The sequence below is a fragment of the Haplochromis burtoni genome, unplaced genomic scaffold (genome assembly GCF_018398535.1).
Source record: "Haplochromis burtoni strain Fernald_Lab_line unplaced genomic scaffold, NCSU_Asbu1 Contig_50, whole genome shotgun sequence".
Classification (NCBI taxonomy): Eukaryota; Metazoa; Chordata; class Actinopteri; order Cichliformes; family Cichlidae; genus Haplochromis; species Haplochromis burtoni.
The window spans coordinates 710965-732997 of record NW_024582411.1 but is presented as its reverse complement, the minus strand read 5'-3'; the positions used below and the strand labels follow the sequence as shown (position 1 = coordinate 732997).

General features: G+C 40.1%; 1 protein-coding gene across 2 annotated transcripts; it reads right to left on the bottom strand.

Annotated features, from left to right (window-relative positions):
- Positions 1-3995: 3995 nt before the first annotated feature.
- crispld2 (cysteine-rich secretory protein LCCL domain containing 2) lies at positions 3996-19799 on the bottom strand. Of its 2 annotated transcripts, none has more exons than XM_014335917.2 (15): positions 19572-19799; positions 16954-17353; positions 15427-15545; positions 13475-13607; positions 12128-12243; positions 11630-11730; positions 11365-11547; positions 11221-11281; positions 11040-11106; positions 10563-10693; positions 10396-10439; positions 10203-10275; positions 9422-9497; positions 8145-8275; positions 3996-6392 (listed from the first exon to the last, which is right to left on the bottom strand). In XM_014335917.2, exons 2-15 carry the CDS (start codon positions 17221-17223, stop codon positions 6341-6343), a joined length of 1557 nt encoding a protein of 518 aa, XP_014191403.1. In that variant the 5' UTR covers positions 17224-17353; positions 19572-19799; the 3' UTR covers positions 3996-6340. The 2 variants fall into 2 exon arrangements, with proteins under 2 accessions (XP_014191403.1, XP_005929618.1); XM_005929556.3 differs by having other exon boundaries at positions 3997-6392; positions 16954-17312.
- Positions 19800-22033: the final 2234 nt, after the last annotated feature.

Below are 22033 nucleotides of genomic sequence, written 5' to 3'. Positions count from 1 at the left end.
GACCACCACCAGTAGGCAAGGGGTGAAGTGTCACATCACCTAATATGCTTAATTGGTAGTAGGCTTTCCAGCCTATACAGCTTGGAGTAAGACAACATGCATGAAGAGGATGATGTGGACAAAATACTCATTTGCCTAATAATTCTGCACTCCCTGTATCAATACTTTGAGATGGACTAAAGTGTTCTTTCAAAACAGCACTGATTATGGTCTATACCACAAAACCCATACTGCTGAATGAGGCATAAGCATGTGCGCACAACATTGTTTGATCAGTGGGCTCTAAATCTTCGGCGCACTCTTCCAAGAGTAAAAGTGCGTCACGAGTGAGAAAGAAAAACTGTCTATGTGTCTGTCAACACAGACATCACTGAGGTCCTGTCATTTCAGCCCAATACATGGGGCTTATAGAGCTACCCATGGCGTGAAGCTTTAACTGTTCCAGTCCACATTGGTTGACTACACACCATCACCACAGACTTATCATCATCTCGCTGACAAACAGCCTTTGTTCTCGGGCCTGGGTTTGCCTCCTTCTGGGCTAGAATTCAAACTGGTTCCCTGGGGAACCCAGCCAGGGATTCACTACGCTGGCTCTCATGCCAAGAAAAAACAAAGAGAGCCCAACCAAAAAAAACAGCAAGGGGGATACATTACTTAGCAGCGCGTCATCACATGAATTTCCGTGTGTGGTTTGGCTGCATCTGTGCTGGATGTCACTTAAACATCAGACTATTCGTCCTATCTGACAGAGTAAATGGAGCAACGCCTTCAGACTGCTTCAGACAGACAACTCGATCCGCATGCATCATGCCCATATATCACACATCGCTCATCTCACGTAATACCAAACACTCCCTTTTTTCAGCCATCAGTTTCAGCTCCAAACTTCTCATGACTCCATCAGATATGTCAGTGTTGCTTCAACACCTCCATAACCACAGGTTAATGAGGAACTGTTTACTTATTACTCTGCAGTTTTTGTATCTATGTCTGCAGAGAGCAATAAGCTCAAAGCCCAAGCACCAAGCTTTAACTTTATTCTTCAGCTGTAGTGAATCCCTGCTTGTCTAACTCAAATGGTTTTCTTACCATAACCATAACAGAGAGTCCATGTCTGAGCAGATTCTCTGCTATCACTTTGTGCGTGCCTAATATTTTGTTAAATGTAATTCTGATGGACTACAACTATGATGTTTTCCTTTATGGTATTTGAATGCTAACACATATTAGCTAAAGCTGATGTCAAATAGAAAAGGATTTGGTCAAAAACCAAACCTAACCAAAATTCAAGCTGTGGCTTTTGAGATTGGTACCGAGTGAGTTTCCAGAGGAATTTCAGTTCATCATGTGAAGAAGATTAATGTCTGCATAAATATCTCAGCAATCCAAGCAGAAATTGTCAAGATAATTAACTGACGACCGCAACTGTCCACCTGTTTTTAGAGGAAAGGACAGATGATAGCTAAAACTATTACTATTCATCATCTGGTAACCGTGACTGTTACCAGATGAGGAATATTAATGAATGAATAGGCTTTATGAAAATTTGGACCAATCATTGATGAGGTAAAAGGATGAAAGTCTCTCCAACATGAAAAAACAAACAAACCTTGGTGTCAAACTAGTGGAGCAGCTAGCGTTGCCATTCATCAGGATCTCCAGACAGCCAGAACAAAGTGGACCTTCATGGGTCCTTATAGATGTCGTTTTGTTGGCTGTGGGAGGCGCAGGTGCCGGTGTGAGGCTGGATGCAGAGGATAGCTGCTGTAGCACAGTGTGTATGGATGATGCTTACAAATTATTACGAAAGGGAAGTAAGACAGCAGGTACGATGGTTGGTAGACAGCAAAATGAGTTGGAGGCCGCCAAATAAACGACACAAAAAGGGGAAAAATTATGTTTCTGCTATTGCAGAATAGTGATAATCAGTAGTTAGGAATCTAATCCTTTGTTGTACTGGAACCTTAAAATGTAGATAAGTAATAAATTAATCATGTAAGCAAACATTCGATTCTGCCGGGGCCGAAACAAAGTCCACATACTCCCTTTAAATAGATTTGGTAAAGCCCTCTTCCTCCATTTGTTTCTACAAATCTCAGAGCAATCTTGTGATTAATAAGCATAAACTCAGCTTTGTCTCTTTTGGCACTTGTTTTGACCAGAAACCTAACATCACAATCACATAATTTGAGTTGTACAACAAATTTTTCTCCAACGATCAAAATACTGCTGGGAGGTCCTTTGCGGTATATACAGACTATACTTGGAATAAGCTCTCGTCTTTCCTTCCAAAACCCCAATAATAAAATTGTCAATATTCGGTTAGCATGGCCACACACAAAGTTGTTACACTGTAATCATCTAAAATTGCAAATGAAAGCACAAAGCAGTTCTCTCTGTGTTTCAGACTTCAGCAGCACCTACTGTATGAGTGCTACATGTCAGACAGCATTTCATGCAAAGCTGAGTCAAAGCTTTGTCAAAAACACAAAAGTCAGCTTACTGTATGATTTAAAAATCATCAGAATTAATAAACAATCATGAATGTCTGTCGTTGTGACAGCGCATCCATGACATTTAAACAGTAACAATCCCAAAAGCACAAATGCTGCTGCTTCAGAAAAAGGGAAAAAGGATTATCTGTGTCAGCAGAATTCATTTTATAGGCATCGATAAACGTAGCAGTCTCAATCAAAAATGGTAAATGGCCTGTATTTATATAGCGCTTTACTAGTCCCTAAGGACCCCAAAGCGCTTTACATATCCAGTCATCCACCCATTCACACACACATTCACACACTGGTGATGGCAAGCTACATTGTAGCCACAGCCACCCTGGGGCGCACTGACAGAGGCGAGGCTGCCGGACACTGGCGCCACCGGGCCCTCTGACCACCACCAGTAGGCAACGGGTGAAGTGTCTTGCCCAAGGACACAACGACCGAGACTGTCCAAGCCGGGGCTCGAACCAGCAACCTTCCGATTACAAGGCGAACTCCCAACTCTTGAGCCACGAAAATGTTTACAGTGTCAGTAAATTGATAAATCAGTGTAAAGTTCTGCATAGGTTACATGTCTCTAATGTAAAACTTGAAACACTGTTTTACACGAGTGAGGCAGATGCTCACTGTCGCCGGCTATTTTGGCCCTCTTTTTTCAAAACACTCTTAAAAGCTTTTTAAAAACTCTTGGATTTATAGTCCTTGACCTCTTTTTTTAAGTGTCTGAAGAATTTAGATGTTTCACCAGTTGGGAAAATAATATTATTGCTGCTGTGTCACATGTAGCCCAAAGACGTAGCTTATTTCTAAGGAGATAGTCGAAACTCTGGGGTTTTTTTTGTTTGTTTTCTTTCTTTCAGTGGTCCACTCTATTTACTCTCTACACTTTCTGTGTAGAGTTTGCATGTTCTCCCCATGTCTGCGTGACTTCTCTCTGGGAACTCTGGCTTCCTTCCACAGTCCAAAGACATGCAGTTAGTGGGTTAGGTTAACTGGTGACTTTAAATTGCCCCTAGCTGTGAAAGGTGGTCTGTCTCTTTGTCTTGACCCTGTGACAGATTGGCGACCTATCCAGGGTGTACCCCACTTCTTGTCTTATGGAAGACTCAAGATTTAAACTGGAGCTTAAAATGATGATACTGATGCTGATAAAGTTTACTAGAGTCGGTTAGTTACAAAATCGCAACACAAGAGAAGATGCCAGTAGAGGCAGAAAGTAATGTGCACTGTTTGTACATCTGTACGAGGAAAATAGAGTGTATTTGTGAGTTTTAACCCTTCAGGGGTCTTAATTTCTGCAGCAACAAACAAATGAGATTCTTCTGCTTTTACCCTAGGAGTCCTTTGTGATGCAACAAAACAGCCTGTTTGCAAAGCACTTCTTGAGCACAAGAAAACATAAAGTTGGTCTGAAACCAGGAATCTTTTTCCCTTAGCAGACAGGGGATTTACTGGGTGAGTACAAATCTTTATCTCCATTGACAATGGGAGTAAAACAGTCATCACACAAGCCAGTTGCAGCTGTTTATCAGTAGGATAGTCAGGGTCCTGTCCAACGAGGGCTTAACTGAAACTGAACATCTGCCTCTCATATAACCCCTGGGGTTATGAGGAGTTATTATTGCTTACAAGATTGTTTTTTCCCTCTTTCTCCATTCAGCCACCTTTACCCCAATCATAAATAACACATGACCTTTGGCCTTGATTTTTAAATTGGAATTACAGGATGATGATATTATAGTCATGCAGACAGACTTCTTTCTTTCTTTCTTCTTTCCTGTATTATTAAGACCCTATTGGCAGATTATGTGTAAGTCCGTGAGAAGTGATCCCTATTTGTGTTGCTCAGCTCCACCCATTATGCTTGTGCCCACAAGAAGCAGAGCCAGGTTGTGAACATGGTCAGTTATATTTTTCCAAAGATAATGGACAAATCCTGGGTGGCCTGGATCTAAATTTCATTCATAATTCATGTCACACAGATTTTAGTCCAACATTGAGGCCAAAGTACATTTAATACAGTTACAAGATCTTATTAAAATACATTTTTTTGCAATCTGCAAAGGCATTGGTTTCAACCACGTTACTGTGGACACCAGTTAAAGCCAGACTTGTAACATTTCATGGTCATGAAGTCAGGACCTTATGTAGCTAAGAGTAAGCTAAGGGTTGCTTCACTTTTCTGGATATGGATATTATCCTTTACTTAGTAAAGCGGCTCATTCTTCAAATATTATTGCTCACAAACACACAAAAAAAAATCACAAAATAACACCCATGATGCGTAATGATTTCTAAAATATCATATTTGACAAGACTTTTTAATTTAAAAGAAAAAAAGAATTGTGTACATTGGGATTTGTAAGACACTCGATTTTCAAACTGTGCAAAAAGTATAGAAGGCACCCTAAACCTGTATAAACGCAATACATCCAAGACAATTGAAACAAATTCACACAATTACTTAATTTTAATCTTACTGTATAAAGATGATTCAAAAACAAAAATCTTAGTATTTACAGATCCCACAACTTTACAAAACCTTTAGCGTTTTCCACAAAATTCCCACATAGAAAAGATCTAAATACTAAGCACAGCGATAGGACTGAGGTAGGATAAAGAGACAGGAAGTTGGAAAAGAAGAAAACCAGCAGGTAGGTTAAACGGGCTAAATGGGACTATGATGTTGGGTGTGTTTTGCAGGAGGGCAGCACTTCTACACAAAATGGACTTTACATTTATTTCATTCGTTTCTACTGAGTATCATTCCCTCATGTCTGTGCACGTAAAATTATATCACAGAGCTAAATGAGAAGCAAAAATATTAATCAGACCTGACCAAGCACAACCTTGCTTTAATCCACTATGGTGAGAGATATTACACTTGTCTCCTGTGTGTTCTGCACAGTGTTAGTGTCAAACCTTCACAACGTGGTCCAGTCTCTAAACAAAAAGCACTCTTTGTACCTGAAACGTGCAACACATTCAACGGTCTCACGTGGGAAGGGGGGGAGCATTTTGCATTTTCATGAAATGTATTTATTAGAAACAAAGAGAAGAAGAAAGCACTGAGCAGTTAATAAATATAAATTGGGATGTTACTACTTATTATTATAAGTGCACAAACTGTCTCACCTACACCGGCTCTCCATCCACATGGCAGGCACTGAAGCAACACTAGTCTTCTTAAGGAAAATATTACTTCTCTCCAGCAGTGCCTGCTGCCTTTATACACATTCATTTCGCAGAATATTTGTGCTTCAAAATTTCTGGTCAAAAAAACCCAGCAAAACATCTTTGCTCACACTAAACTTGGACTTCGCTGCTAAGAATTACAAAAAGCAATGATGAAGAAGAGGGCTATATATTTTTTAAATGGCTAGAACTTAAACATGTTATTATTTCTTTAAAAAAAACAAAATATAATATATTCTGTACACAATGATTAAATACAGTGTGATCTGGATACATTCCTGTGTATGAAAAACAAATAACACTTGTAATAAGAACACCAATGTAAACATATTGCTTTTTGTAACACAAGTCTAACTCAAAACTTCCAGCACCAGCTGTTTATATAATATAATTATAAAAAAAATTCTGTATTCACAGATTATGTAAGTCTAAGAAAAGATGAAGGAACATGAAGGACTATCAATGTGTTGGATGAGTGGATGAATTTTACTGTATGACTACTGTTTGTTAACTGAGTGGGGAAAGTTTCTGTCAGTCAGATGGACAGACAAACAGACATGGCATCAAAGCTATGGGCACTTTCTTCTCTTCGAGAGCAGCTGAGGTGACTCTGTTGGTCTTCAGGTTACTGAACTTAAGTCTCACTGCCTCACAGTAAAGACTCGGAAGGATCCTCCCTCCATGTTGCTTCTGCTGCAAATGGACATGACAAAAAAGTGTTAATTTTATCACTACACCATGAAAAAGTATGTTCTTTCAAAATTCTGAGAAGCAAATTTCAGAAGCCTGATCAAAGGTGAAGGAGCAAATGTGGAATAATCTTGCTTTCCCGTGAGTTTGTGTGCTCCTTTAAGTCAAATGAGACCCCTCCAGTTCCTCAACCAATCAGAGCCATCAAAAGCACACAGTCATGGTGCACATGATACATTTAGGGAGAAAGGACACATTTGCAGAATCACTCATTGTATTTATATTTCTGTGACTGAATCTTCCAATTACCTCATGTGTTGAACTGGACGGCTGTAATTTGTTCATTAGCAGAAATATCTCAAAGTCTTGCCATGCTACATAATCATGATAGGCCAGTGCAACTGGTATCTAATCACAGATAATTGTCCATATAGGAAAGCACTCTAAGTGGCTGACAGCATTTCCAGCCTCGAGTAATTGGATAGGATGTGATTACTTCCCCAGTAATCCAAGCTGCCCACCCTGCCATGATGTTGGCACATGGCACAGACTCTCTCTCAGCCATCTACTGAACTCCTATCCGAATGCCCCGAGTGAAACCTTCACAGCTCTGCATTAGATTTCAGAGAATAAGACTTGGCATGCTTTTGACCATTCAGCACTTTGCACACTCAATTGAAATGCCTGAGTAAAGTAAGCAAAGGTCCCATGTGTGGGCCGTCCACACACCAAACCACACCATTACTCTTACAACCCCATATGCCACTAGAACTGGCCACAAGGGCTTCTTTGCCTGAGCTTAGTCCACTGGAGCCGGCCACAGATGTGAGACTGATTTGAGAAGCATAGTGTGCATGAAGGGAACCCACTACTTGCAGTATTACAGTGCACATAAATCAAGATAGGGTATAATGAATAAAAGCACTTTTCTCTGGCATATTTTATAGTCTCTTTTACAGCTCCAATGTGTAATGGTTAACACATTCACCTTAAACACGACAGATCCCCAGTTTGAGACTGGGAGGAGACACAAACCCAGTCTCAAGGGGTCACGAGCTAATGTAATCTCAGGTCTGGTCCTAAACCTGGATAAATGAAAGAGTTGTATCAGGAACAGCATCCGGTGTCCATCCATTCGAAATAAGGGAGCAGCTAAAAGTGCCTTGTTCTATTTCAGACTCTCTTGGACAGTTTACTTGTCTAAATTTCCGCAAGCTTCTGGTTTTTTATTTCAGTTGCATTTGACTTTTGGTGACTACACTTTATACAAAATTTGATATAAAACTCCACCTTCGATTAACTTTAATTAGATTTTTATTAAATTAACTCCTCCTAAAAGAGAAATAAAATATCCCTTTTTGATAAAGCATATAGTTTGAGATGGAACAGGTGTCTCTGAACCCGCCCTTGAGTTACTGATGCTGCTGGGGCTTCCCTTGATCCACTGACCTTTTCTTCTTTACTCATGTGTTTTCCCTCTCTATGTGTTTATACACCATTGCTATATTTCGTTTAATAACTAAACTCTGCCTCTCTCTCCCACGGTGTGCCTTTTTGCTATCCTAACTTCCGCCCTGACCTCCAACTAGTAGTGGCAGATGGTTGCCCCTAACAGAGCCTGGATCTGCCGAAGCGTTCTTCCTGTTAAAAGGAGTTTTTACTCCTCACTGTTGGCAATTGCTTGTTTAAAGGGCTACATTTTAAACATAGTTGTCAGGAATAATAGTAATCTCCAAAATCCCTGTGGAGCAGTACCTTTCAGATTGGATGCCATTTTTCAGAACTCCTGTGTAGCTCTTTCTCTTGTCCAGAGGCAAAACATCAACAAAACCGCCATTGGGTTTGATTACGCCTGCATGGATGGCCGCTTTGCAAATGCTGGAGTTCTGTGAAGAGAAGATATGGTGAACTTGAGAGAGGATTTAAAAAGATGGAAAACCACTTTTTCACTGTGCAAACATTACTTCAGTTTAATAATTGTTTAATACAGCATAAAATATATTTTACAGAAAGACGTCAGCAACCACACTCACACAGACACACACACACACACACACACACACACACACACACACACACACACACACACACACACACACACACACAAAGACTCAAGGAGTAGAGTTTGAGCCAGAACTATGGCTCCAGCAAAACAGACCATGAGCTCTTATCAACAGTTTGGAGTACAATCAATCATTTCTACTCCAAACATAGATCAGACTGTCCATACACCCTACCAGAGATTGTAACCAGACAGTTTATGCCTCATATTTAACCAACATTCAGCTTATACACCACTGTGGAAACAGATGTGGGTGCCTCAGATTGCAAAGCATTCCTGGGTGCTGGGCATTTGTTATGAGTCAAGTGTGCTTGTTTCAGGACCTCAGAGGACCTGTGATCTGGTTAAGAGTCAGTTTCATCAGTGGTTAAGCTCTTTAAACCCAGCATTGACCTCATGTGAATTCACAGATTAGCAGCTCTAAAATAAACTTTGAAAGTAACATAAAAGCTTTTACATTTTACATCTGATATGTTTAGTCTGAAGGGCACTTTACAGTGTCCTCTCCACTGTAAACATCTTTTTAAGTCACTTCAGAGAGATATTCTAAACCAGTCTTCCTAGGAGTATTTCTTTCTGTGTCTTCTTCAGTGAAAAAGAGGCACTTAGTTTGAGATAATGCTTGAGTGGTAAAGCCCTATAGAGTCAAAGACATTCTCCGGTTTGTCATTTCATTACTCCAATTCTCCATGATCCTATGATTCAGCTGTTGTTCATGGCCATGCGACATAATCACGCAGACATAATCATTCAGACACAAGTTATAATAAACAATCAGCTAATTTTTTTTTTTTTATTCCTACCATCCTAGCATTACTGGAATAAAACATACACCTTAAAATCACATAGAAGTACACACCAGCAGGTAGGTTGTGTATTAGTTGCACAAACTGAAACACATACATTTACTTGATTGTGGTTTATTGCCCCTTAATTCAGAAGATACAGATTGGAAGCTAGTGTTACTTACATCTGTGTAAATCTTGTTTCCAATAACAGGCGACCAGTATGAGGGCTGAGCCTTGCAGTTCTCTGGACAGAAGACTCTGAGAAACAAATTGCACTTGAGTATAAATCTGACAGACAAGAGTCATAGAAAGATGTTTTGCTATGGGAGGGTTTCTTCAATAAGTGGTAATATTTTAGCACTTTCATTTAGCATTCCTATATTCTCAGTTAACGGATATAGTTGGCAAAAAGACAAACATTTACATTTTATTTTGAACTGCATTATATTAAATTCGAAACTATTTATTTGCTATGCATACAGTGCTGTGCAAAAGTCTTGGGCCACCCCTCCCACCCTTCTTCATATTTCGCTTCCAAGGAGCCAGACTTGTTTGTTCTTGTTCTTGATTTTCAGTCATGTCCTTTTACCCGACAATCTTCAGGGGGATATATTTATTGTTTGTTAAACTATTAATGTATGCTGAAGAATGAAGGTGCTCGTACCAAATTTTGATTTTGCAGCTCATCAGAATTGTACAAACTCTATTTTAGCCCTTTACACCATGTTTCTATGTATGTTTGCACAAGTTTCAAGAAACTATTTCCCATTTTCCTAGCAAAATATAAAGAAATGTGGGGTGTCTCAGAACCTTTGTACAATAATGTAAATAACTAATACAAACACCAAGTTTCCATTTACTTTAATTTACTTTTTATCTGAGAGGACAAGCATTAAATATGTCATCTACTGTTGTAGTAAAAAGCTGTTTTTGAGTAATCAAATGTTGGATGTGTGGTGACACCTTGGACAGTGTGAGTTTGGTTCTTTGTAAGGGCAGATTTCAGCCACTGTGGTGTAACAATCAGCTGTCATTTCTGTCACAGAGAGAGAGAAAAGAAAATCACTTAAAACTCTAATATATATCTGAAAATAATGCAAATCAGCACACAATCGTGACTCAAAGCTCCTCCGAACAAAAGCAATGCTTCACTTACCTTTCACTCTGGCCACTGTGAAGGCATTTCCAGCTTTATATTTACTGTAAAACACATCAAATTTAGAAACCTGTAAAGTCTTCCGAAACCAAATTATTTCATTGTGTTAATCACAGAAGCAGGCACATTTGTTTCCTATATGTTCCCTTCAGAGTACATATATCTACCTGAGAGACTCAATGCCATTCTTTGTAGATCTGACAAAGAATGGTAACTTATCCATTCTGGAGATATCGATTAGTCCTCCGTTGGTGTCAATCACACCATGATGGATAGCAGCTCGGCAAATACTTGATTGCTGAAACAATGAAAAACAAACGCTGGGTGAAAATCCTGTAAAAATAGCAAAGCTCTTATTTACAAATCAAATACCAAATCAAAACAGTTCCATAATGCGAGAAAAGAATTTTAAAAAATGTGAAAACAACACTCATTAAATTAGGATAAATGATAAAACCGGAATTTTAGGAAAAACCTAATACTTGGATGTCCTGAAGCCTATTTTACATACAGGATACATATGAGATATTATTTAGTGCCTTATATGTTGTCGTCCAGTGTGAAACCAGACTAAACCACGTTTACAGTCCCATTATAAACTGCTGCATGATGCAGTAAGTTTGCTTCATACAGGACAGACTCACCACATCATAAGTGACAGTTCCCCAAACTTTTCCTTTCTTTTGCACACAGTTAGCAGGACAGTTGTATCTGCAGAGTCAGAAAGCAAGTTGGCCACCACAGTGAGTGGATACTGCAAAGTGTGTTATCTTATTTGCAAATCTTAAACTAATTTTACATTAAAACACACTGAAATAACCTCACCTGCTGCAGGTTGAGCCACGGCATTTATCTCGCAGTCTTGTCTCACACTTAATATTGTGAGCTGCAAGGGAAAAAAACATATTAAAAAGTGTAAAATATTAAAATTCATGATGATTTTGATAGGTATACAGTTGCTATAGCTACCAAGAAAAGTGCTGCTGGGAGCTTTTGAAGGCGTTGTCCTGGGATTAGTGTTCTTGGGACTGGAGGGTCTGGACACAGGTTTCTTTGGAGCAATAGTTTTAGGTCTGGCAGTGGTACGAGGTGGCAGTGGGACCTGAGGCTTCTCCACCTCATTCATGTCTTCAATCTCTGGCTGCTGAGAGTCTGTAAAAGGACAGATAGGGTTCAGCTTGGTAACCAGTTTAATGTTAAAATGACTGAGTGAAAATCGCGTGGGTTCGCTCACCTTTGTAGCAAAGGTTATTTCTGCATCCTCCTCCATAGCTTGGAGGGCACTGGGAACAAGGTCGGCCATGCTGGTATGGAGCCTCTCCAATCCAGTTGCCCCTGCAGAAATTTTGAACAATGGGCGTCTTGAGTAAGGTGGAAATTAACCATGAGTCAACGTCACTGGGTTCGTGACCTTGTAGCAAAAACACTCCTCTTTGTCTCTAAGGCAATTACATCTTATAGGCTGTCTGGAAAACAAACTCCTACTCTGCTCTTATTTTCTTTCCCCGTACCTCATAATTACTATTTTTACTCTGACTTCTGGAGGAATTTTAATGGCAACAATATGTCATATGAATGTTTTGGACAGCTAGTGTTTCTTATCTACAGTACAACTATATTAACAACTCAAAATGCAGCTTTTGTGAGTCCTGTAAGGAGAAGGTATGTAAACAAGAGCCTGGAGACCAGAGGTGTTAACGATCAGTACAGCATGGAGGAATACTGATCTTACTTTGGGGAATAGTTGCACACAAGGTAAACAGAATTCTCCCATATTTCTCCCCACACGTTCATCCTTGGGCACACGTGCACAGCGCAGCCCACTCGGTTAGTAGTTGCCCACACCAGCTGTAAAAGGGGAGGGGAAAGTAAATGGCAAACATTAGCACGTACAATTTCCGAAAGGACACACAGAAAAGTAAACAGTTGATCTTGTAACCTAGATTTGTTGCCTCTCTTTCCTCACAACCGATAGGTCCACCATCATTCCAGAGGAAGCACCTATTTAGGCAGTTATAACTAATGAGGCCTTTGGGATTTCCAAGACTGCCTGTTCTGTTATTCTTCTTCAGTCACGTGGTCATCACGTGAACCCAGTTTGCCCTCTGTGACACAACCGGGAGTATTTTCATCATCCAGTTAGAAGGAGGAAATGTCAGTTTTTAATATCTTAACTTGGAAAGAAATTCTCCAAGCCCCAGAACTGTCCACAGTAAAATAACGCAGCTCACGAAACGGAAAGCTCCTGCAGTGGTGTTGCAGATGAATGATGTGCCATTTGACAGGGAATACAAGACATCATATTCGAAAGCGTCTCCAAGCTTTCCTCCCAAACGTGCACTCTCCCCCTTCAGGAATGTTCAGTGGAAGCAGTGAGTCAGCTGGTGAGTGCTGGTAATCCAGGACAGTGCGATTAAAATGTGGTTTGACTGCCTGGACTGCACGTGTATCGGCACTTACAGAGAAAAGGTGGTGATGCTCAGACTTGGCATTGCCCACTCTGCAGCATCTTCAAAAGAATCCAGGTCAAACGGTGTGGCATGTCTGGTGGGAGGAAAATGACTACCAGATGGCAGCGATCAGGTTTCAGGGAGGAGTCTAAATGTTTCTGTAAACTCATCCCAACATCCACAAAGTAATGTCTGGGGAAGGATGAGGCAGGCTCATTCATTCCTGTTTTGTTTTTAGCGTCTTTCTTTCTTTCTTTTTTTTCTTTTTTTTAAAAAAAAAACAACTTTTTTCTGTCCCTTCTCTTGAATTATTTGCATCAAGTTATCAAACTTTGCAGGTTCTTGTAGTAATTGATCAAGTTAAGAGCAGGTTTATAAGTTACTGCTCAGGGATTTCTTAAAAGAGCAGTCCACCAGCTTAAATTTAAACTGTCAGACTGCCAATGCAGCAGATGGTGCAGTGGAAATTTCATGTATTCTTTTTACTTGTCCAAATATGGTGCCAACATTACCCACATTCTGACTTGACCACCAACACTTAAGTCAGAGATTCAGTTGTGTTATGCTATGCAGAGTTAATTGTGGGCTTCAAACAAAGATGACAAACCTTTTTCTTGTATTTGTCTCACCTGGGTGTAATGAGTGCACATTGGCCCAGAGCAACGTTCTGGACACCAGGGATTGCACTCATGAGGGTAGGGGTAGGTGTAGTCCTTCACTTCATCGTACCAGGATTGGACGTGGGAGGAAGGTGAACGGTATCTGTAGGATACACACACACACACACACACACACACACACACACACACACACACACACACACACACACACACACACACACACACACACACAAACAGACAGTAGGCTCAGTCACAGGGTACCAGGGGCAAAAGGGAAACATCTGGGGTATCTGCCAGGTGCTTTGGCTAGACTTGAGAAACTACATGAACCTGCCTTGCTCTACCCTTGCTCTAACCCTTTTGTCCTCAAATGATGAGTCTGAATATAACCTGGCACACGGAACAGCAGTCTGTTCCCTCCATAACAGAGGGAATCAAATCAAGCTAAAAGACAACAACAAAAAGAATTAGAGCAAAGCTAAACACAGCTTCCCAGTTTAACAAATCAATTCTAGCTCCTATTATAAACATCTCTTTTTACGGTGTTGAAACGTGCAGAGCTTATAAATGGAGAGCAGAGGGGGAGTGAAAAAAAATGACTTCGCATCAGGGTTTTTGGGCACAGGAAGAAAAGAAGGGAGTAGGAAGGGGGAATGGGTTTGTGAGAATGAGGGCAGATTCCTGGAAGGGCACCTGCTGCGATAGCCATACACTATTAAACACAGAGGCCTACTGTCTGATGTCCACTTGGACACACACACACAACCTCATTCATATCAGACTCCATATGAACAAGGACTAGCAATACCTATGGTTCATGCACTGACACTTTTGTTATAGTTTAAGTAGCTCAAGTACAACACTCATCACTTTTGCTTAGAGTTGATGATAATCTCTTATAAGGACGTTTAGGAGTCACTTGGTACAAAAAAGCTACAAGAAAACTGCCTCTCAGTTAAAGTTCAGATTTATAGCCTTCAGAAAAATGATTGCAAATCTGCTTAAAGGAGCATTGGAAATAAAGTTGCTCTTAATCCATATAGTAGCTGCTCAGATTTTTTATTCTGGGCTAAAAATGGTGGACTGACTGACTAACAATTCCACCGTGCTAGTCCTAGAGCATGTTTAAAACTCCTGTTGATCAAGCAGCCACCTTAAAGGGCTGAGACCCAACTTTAGCTATGAAATTTGAATTCTTACAAACTCATACAAGCCCTTTTTGGTTTAACTTAAAACGAAAACTGCACAGTTGAGAGGAGGAGGGGGATTATAACTCAGTTGTTTGGGACTTAATATTAGGGGGCATGGCCATGTTGATTAACAGCCTTACCTCCACTGATTAAAGTCTTTTATCTGTATTTTGCTTAATACAAATTACCCAGCAAACATGGCTGAAAACCAGGTGTTATCCCCTTCATCAAAACTGGTCGCAATAAGGTGAATGAACCCATGTAGAACACAAGCCTCCTCGCGCTCTTACAAAGTGAGAAATAAAGTTTTGACTATTGCAAAGAAGGAATTCATTGCTTTGTTTTGTTTTTTGAACAGCAAGGTAATGTGGTCAGTACATGGTTGTCAACAGATGTCTAGCATCACTAAAAAAAATTTTTTTAGCCATTTACAGTTTTTACATCTAAATTCCAGTTTATTTGTTGTGTAGTGAACTTACCTTATTTTGTTTAATATATACATTATATACACATTTAGATGAACTTTCTCTTGCCAGAAATTCTAACAAGGAAGTCCACACATCTCAAATGGACATAAAAAAAAACGTCCATGACATCAGTTAGATGGTTATTCAACATCAAAGGTGGTCGCATTCCTACAAATGTTTAACAAATAATCTACAAAGTACAGAAGAGGATAAGGTCCAATGATTTTTTTCTCAGATTTTGAAAAAAAGTCATTTTCCAAAATAAAGCAATAAAATATTCATATTTAATAAGAATGTGTCTCACCTGCCCCAGTGAACTGCCAGGTTTTGTCCAATAGACATGAGCAGGTCCTGAGGTCCATGGTCCCACTGACACTCCTCTGCCCACTGAGTGGCAGATCGCTCCAACTCATCATCCCAAATCTGCATGCATATAAGAAAACAATCATTCATCACCTGCTGTATCAAGTGCAATCCACACTATGCTTTCCTTCCCTCAACCTGCTCTTCTGCTCTTGCACTTCCTTCTCTCCCATTAAGCTGAAACTAAGCCGCACACAAGTACAACAATATCCTTAGATGGTGACATTTGAGCGGAGCTCCTAGCGCCTGGCCTTGGTCCACTACAAATCTCCAGCAATCACAGCTGAATTATCCAAATTTCCTCAGTGGGATTTATTATAGCAGTGGACAAGAGGGTGGAAAACAGAGAAGATACCTGACTCCCACTTTGGAGGGGGCACTGTGAAGTGACTGAACACTCCATACACCATGGCCCCTCAAAGTACATCCCTTCAGTAAATTTCCAGCCTTTTGGTGGTCGCTAACACATGCACACACAGACAGCACTGTAACTCCAAACACCCTTACACTAACACAAACACATCCACTGCCTGTTCGCTGGAATTTGAGAGAGCAAAGACAGTCTGCAGACATTTTCCTTCACAGTGTAACCACACTCCAGAGACACACAGGCCACCACTGCTTCTCTCAACTTTATGGAGCACATGGTTTTCAATAAGCTTATTTTTGTCTCCACAATAATCCCTCTCCTACTTTATGTATTAATGTGCCATGCGGTCCCTTAAGTTTCCCTTTTCCAGCCTTATTCTCCTTCCTCTTTTAACCAAGCCGCATGTGCTGAGCTGTTTGCAGGTAGGACAGAGTCAGCATTATTATCCTCCCCATAAAAGCGTGGCACAGCAGGCTGGCAATAGTTCAACATCTTGACTACATGTTTCCAGCAGAGAGAAACGATTGTTTTTATTACGGCAACACCACTTTTTGTACGTCAACTAAAACCCTGATTACAAACCTCATTGGTGCTGCTGACAGATGAAAATTACTTGAGAAGCTGCTATGTTTATATATCATTATATATATTATATATAATCCTGTGTTCATATCATTTGAGTATATATATCATATATATGATGATACATGGTAAACGATCTGCTTCCCTTACTATGGCTCTTTGTGATGTCACTTAGAGGAGATATTCCTTATATCGTGATCTCAGGCACAACCTGACTGTGAGCACAGAAGCCCCGCCCACCTACTGTTCAACTCTTGTGTTTGCAAGGTAAAGCCAAAAACATGAAGGTTGGCATAAAGAGAAGCTTGTTTCACACAGTGATTAAACTGATGAGCTGAAGAAGGTTCAATATAAGGTAAATAAATGTAAGACTGAACTGTGAATTCTGCAAAACCACTCAAGTAAAGCAAATAAAAAAATCAAGTGCAAGAAATAAGTATAAGAGTTTTTTTCCAGGGTAAAGTAAAATGTTAGCTTTATCTGCATGATAATACTGAAATAGGTCAATAATCTTACCATGTATTCCATGTTTGAAGCGGTGGGGTAAACCCCACCCCTCAGCTTGTTGTGCAGCTGCAGGATCTCCTCACGGTCTGACCAGAGGATGGCTCGGCGGGTCCTGTTACCAGCTGTGTTGCTGGTGCCTTTCTGCTCTGCTTCCTCCTCATAGCGGCTCAGTAGCTTCCTGAGCTCACTGGAGTCTGGCAGGAAGAGGGAAGCCGAGTCTCTGATGCACAACAGCACGAGGATGAGGACAAGGGGCCAGGTCACTGTAGCGCAGGTCATCCTGACACTTGAGCTGCGTAGTTTATACTTTAGGACTAGACAGCAGCTTGTGGATATAGAGAGGCTCCTTTCACAGTTCCAGATAAAATCTGCAGGGTGGAAATGACGATTCAATGATGGTTTCCTTCCTCTGTGATTCAAGAAAATGACCAGATTACAAAATATGGGCACACACACTTCCCACACTTAACTAATAGAGGAGGCACTTCTTCTAATAAAGTTGCAAAATAAATGCATACACCTAGAAACGACTGCCTTGCACGACTCTTCTTTAATATCTGTCTCTCCTTCAGGTTGTTTTTAGTTGATAACTCTTCAATATTCCCTTTGCATTGCTATGTGTTATAACTCCTACTGATGAAGAGTGTTTGGTGATGGGGAGGAGCAGTAAAATAAAATTTCCTAACTCAAAGGTGGACTTTTTTTTCTCTGCAGTTCTGCTTTGTGTAAGTTCAGCTTTTGGCCATCTTGTGACTGTTTTACTATTTGGGCCAATAGACTCTGATGCAATCCAAAATAACTGCCCTGCAATAACAACATTTCTTTGAGAAGCTTCTGAATGCTTTATTTAGGCCAAAGTATAAAAGAAATAATTCAATGTTCATTTTTGAGGCTATGAAGGTGTTTTTTGTTTATTTGCAGTGCCATGAAATATACTGAAAGGTGTATGAAACAGATATTGGCCACAGAGTTCAATCAACCACTCTCATATAGCATGAACAAAATTATAATCATAAACTTCCATTAGATTTATCTGATAAATTGCTGATTCTTTGAGGCATTTTGTTTCCTTTTCAGACACTGTGAAGTGTACATGATCAGCTTGTAACATATTGTGACATTAAATGCTTAAATGATCATTTTTAGTGGCCTCAGTCTTAATGTACAAGGATCTGTCTTATTCATAACAACCTCAATTATTTGACTTTGTCATATAAACATTAATATGACATAAAGTGTCCCTAATAAATTAGTTTTATATTCATGACTAAAAATGTATGAAAATGTCTGTGTACATAACCCACCTGGACCTAGTGCACCTTAATTATATACAACATCCATCCTGTATCACTCCAGTTATTTTAGCCAAACCAAGCAGCACAGTGAGATCTGCTGAGGGGGACCTGAGTTCAAGCTGACAACTTCTCACTCAGCTCTCATTAGGCAAAACACTGCATTCCTCACACATATTAGGAAGGTTCATAATATTGTGTAACTGACTCTTTACCTGACCTCGCTCCGAAAGGCAACAAGGTGGAGGCAAGACGTCCAAAACTAAAGCTAAACCAAATATCCCTAAGTCATAAACTTCTAGAAAGAGAGAAGAGCAGTCAGTCAGGGTGATCAGAGAAGAAAGGAAAAATAAACCAGCTTGCACTGGTTGCTCTTATCCTTGAATCCCTTCACCTCTTTCCCTTTGGCTGGAGATGCAGCCTGAGGTCTGGCATCGGCTCTGTGTCAACATGCTGTGCCAGCTCAGGGAACTGTGAGCCAACAGGCAGCCCAGCCGCCACACCCTTCTTCTTTCCCTGTGCCCCGTCTTCACACTGAACCTCTACCAGCTTCTCTGTCTGGGCCCTTCTCAAGGCTCTCATGAATTCGATACCAGAGTGACAGACAGAGGAGAAAACCTGAACGCACGTACGTATCGACATCTCGTCTATGTAAACTTGACTCCTTTTTCAACTTCTGGAGCTCCTATCTGATCCAAAGACAGACTGACCTCATCTTCAGCTCACCACGAGGCTGAATGTAAACAAAAACACATGCCATAATGTAGATTCTATCATTTATATAACTTTTTGCAGTTACTTGAAATTTTTGTAATTTGCAATTACTTTTTTAAATTTCATTTTATTGTTTTGGGGGTTTGGGCTTTTTTCTTCTTCTTCTTCTTCTTCTTCTTCTTCCTCTTCTTCAGAAACCTTAAAGGTCATCATTAAGTAAGTTATTTCTTCTGTTATATTCTGGTCCCAGAACTCTAAAATATAGGCTTCCATAAATGAAATATAATCTTTTGATCATATCGATAACCTCCAAATACACTTAAAATGCTTTGCTCATAAGGTTACTTCCTGCACATAGGGTTTCCATCATGCTACGGCACTTTCCGGGCTGCAGACACTGAAGACCGGTGTCTTGCTAACATCAGAGTTACAATGTGTCAGAAGTTTATATCGCGATGTGAGTGCATGAATAAATCTGCAGCAAATCTCACCAGGTGGGCAGTTCTGCCTTTCCTGCTGTTGCAGAGAATGTGCATTATAAAGTACGGGTTGTTTCGGAGAAAGAAAGAAAGAAAGAAAGAAAGAAAGAAAGAAAGAAAGAAAGAAAGAAAGCGTGCTCACCTCTCTGTTTCTTTGTTAGTATCCAGTAGATTGAGTATTTTCGGTGCAGCTTCCTCTGAGCGCCGGAAAGCTGTTAATTCTCTTATGAGAGGAGCAGGCTGCTGCTATTGGTGGTGTTCCCGGGGAACATAGAGACTGTGTAACTCCTGAGAACTCTGAGAGCCTTATATAGAGAAGGAGACCCCTTAGGACCAGAGGAAAAAATTAGTGTCTCTCCCCACTCGCCAGCTTCCCTTAAGCAGACTATGTTCTTGGCACACAGAGCGCACAGTGCGCAGACTAATGTCAGGAGGACATTTACAAATATTGTAAATCAGCGGTCTGTCAAAACAGCCAGCGGCAGGCGGTGGGATTATAATGAGTCATTTACGTTTGGCTTAGATAAGAAAAAACGCTTCAGAAGAAACAAGCGCATAAGTGGACCATCAGCAGTTATAACAAACATCACGAAATTAAAGGACAAACTTTTTATGCCTACGCCAATTCCAGGGTCATTATTATAACTCGAGACCACACACGAGGATCGATAAGTTGTAATTATTGGATTTGTGATGGTTAATAAATAATTTGCCGATGCTTTCTGGATTAGTTCATCCACCACTGTCCATTGGCTGGAAGTATTTTCTGTTCGGTCATAATTTGCATATAAATGCCGGTAATTCACTGTTATTAAAAGACAAAACAAATAGTGCTGCTACCATTTAAAAGAGTCATCAGGTCATTGTGAGGATAATTTATCTCATGACTTACAGCTCTGCGCAAAAATCTTGAGCCACTCTCGATTTTGTTATATTTTGAAAGGAAAATTGGAAATCGGTGAAGCGAACAACCATGGAAATAAAGTATATAAGACGCATGTGCGTTTCGTAAGTGCTTGAATGTCAATCTTTGGTGTGGCCACCTTTCGGCACAGCCTGGACGCTCTCAGGCTAGCTTTCTTGTAATTTCTTTAAGTAGTCTTCAGGAATAGTTCTCCAGGCTTCTTGAAGGACACTCAAAGTTCTTCTTGGATTCTTTTTCTTGGCTGCCTTTTGTTCTTTGTCAAGATGATCCTACACTACTTCAGTAATGCTGAGGTCCGGGCTCTGGGGAGGCCAATCCATGGCTCCTAGTGATCCATGTGTGTTTTTCTATCCATCTATGTTTTTACTGCAGTGGCAGTGTTCTTGGGATCATTGCCATACTCAAAAATTAAAGCACTGTCAATCAGATACAATCCAGATGGTTTTACATGTTGAACAAAATCTTATGTTACTTTTCTGTGTTTATAATTACATCAGTTTTGACAAGATCCCGAGCAATATTGGCAAAAACAGAGCACCAAATCATGATGAGCCAGATAAATCTTTAGACCCTTCTTGTGTCCTCTACTTGACAGTTTCCTCATTTTTTTCATGGCACAGAACGCCAAGGATATGCGAGATTTTCAGCTAACATGTATCTGGAAATCACCATGTTGGTGAAAAAACACTATTTTAGGTCAAACTGTTTATAACTAACAATGGCTATCAAGTGCAAGTATGAATGCCATCCTACATCCTGACTTGCACTTACATGTGGCGACTCATAATTTAAAAATAAATTATTTACAACCCATTTAGGATCTGTAATTTCTTGTGATTGTAAAATCTGAATGGCATCGTCTTGGATTGTCAGTTTAACATGAACATGTAAAACCATCTCAGCCAGATCAGATGGAGGCCTGAAGGCCAATTGTAGGAAACATATCAGCTTCATCTGAATTGCAGCCACATCAAAGGGTAGAGCTTTTAAGAAGGTTTTATCTGTAAAAAAGCACTTCCTATAATTTGCGTCATTTGGATGAGAATGAAGAGGAAGGAAGGAGGCTTTGTGAGCTTGCATGAGAAAACACGAATCGTCTGCCCTGAAAAGCGGCTTCATGGTATGATGCTGCCATATCGCCTTACTGACCCTGCAGTGTTCTAGCTGTGTTATGACCCAAATAGTTTAGATTTTATTCCATCGTATACTTGATTTTTATTCTGAAATATCCTAGATACGTACAAGAGCGTGGCACTCAGAGGGCATGCCAGCAAACTAAATCCCCAGACAAATTCTCTTCCCACAGGGTCTCTGCCAGCACAGGCTCTGAACTTCTTCTTATTATTGCTTTCTTTTGTTTTCTTAAATACATGTTTAACAGGAAGTCTGGCCATCATACCCTGCAGAGATGCTTTTAGTGATGCTCATGCTTGATGAGCTTCATTACTAATAAAGTATTCTCTGACAAAATGGAAGAGACGTTTCATATTTACACAGGACGTCAGACCAGTTTTCAATGAGGAAAATCTTGCTTCGAGAGAATTGTGATCCAGATTTTGAAAATAAATACATTTATTCATTTTTTAAGGAACTATAAAATAGAATTATATAAATACAAGCTGCATCGAGCAGATAAGGTCAGTAAAATGACACAATAGCTCTGACCTCATTCAGTTCTT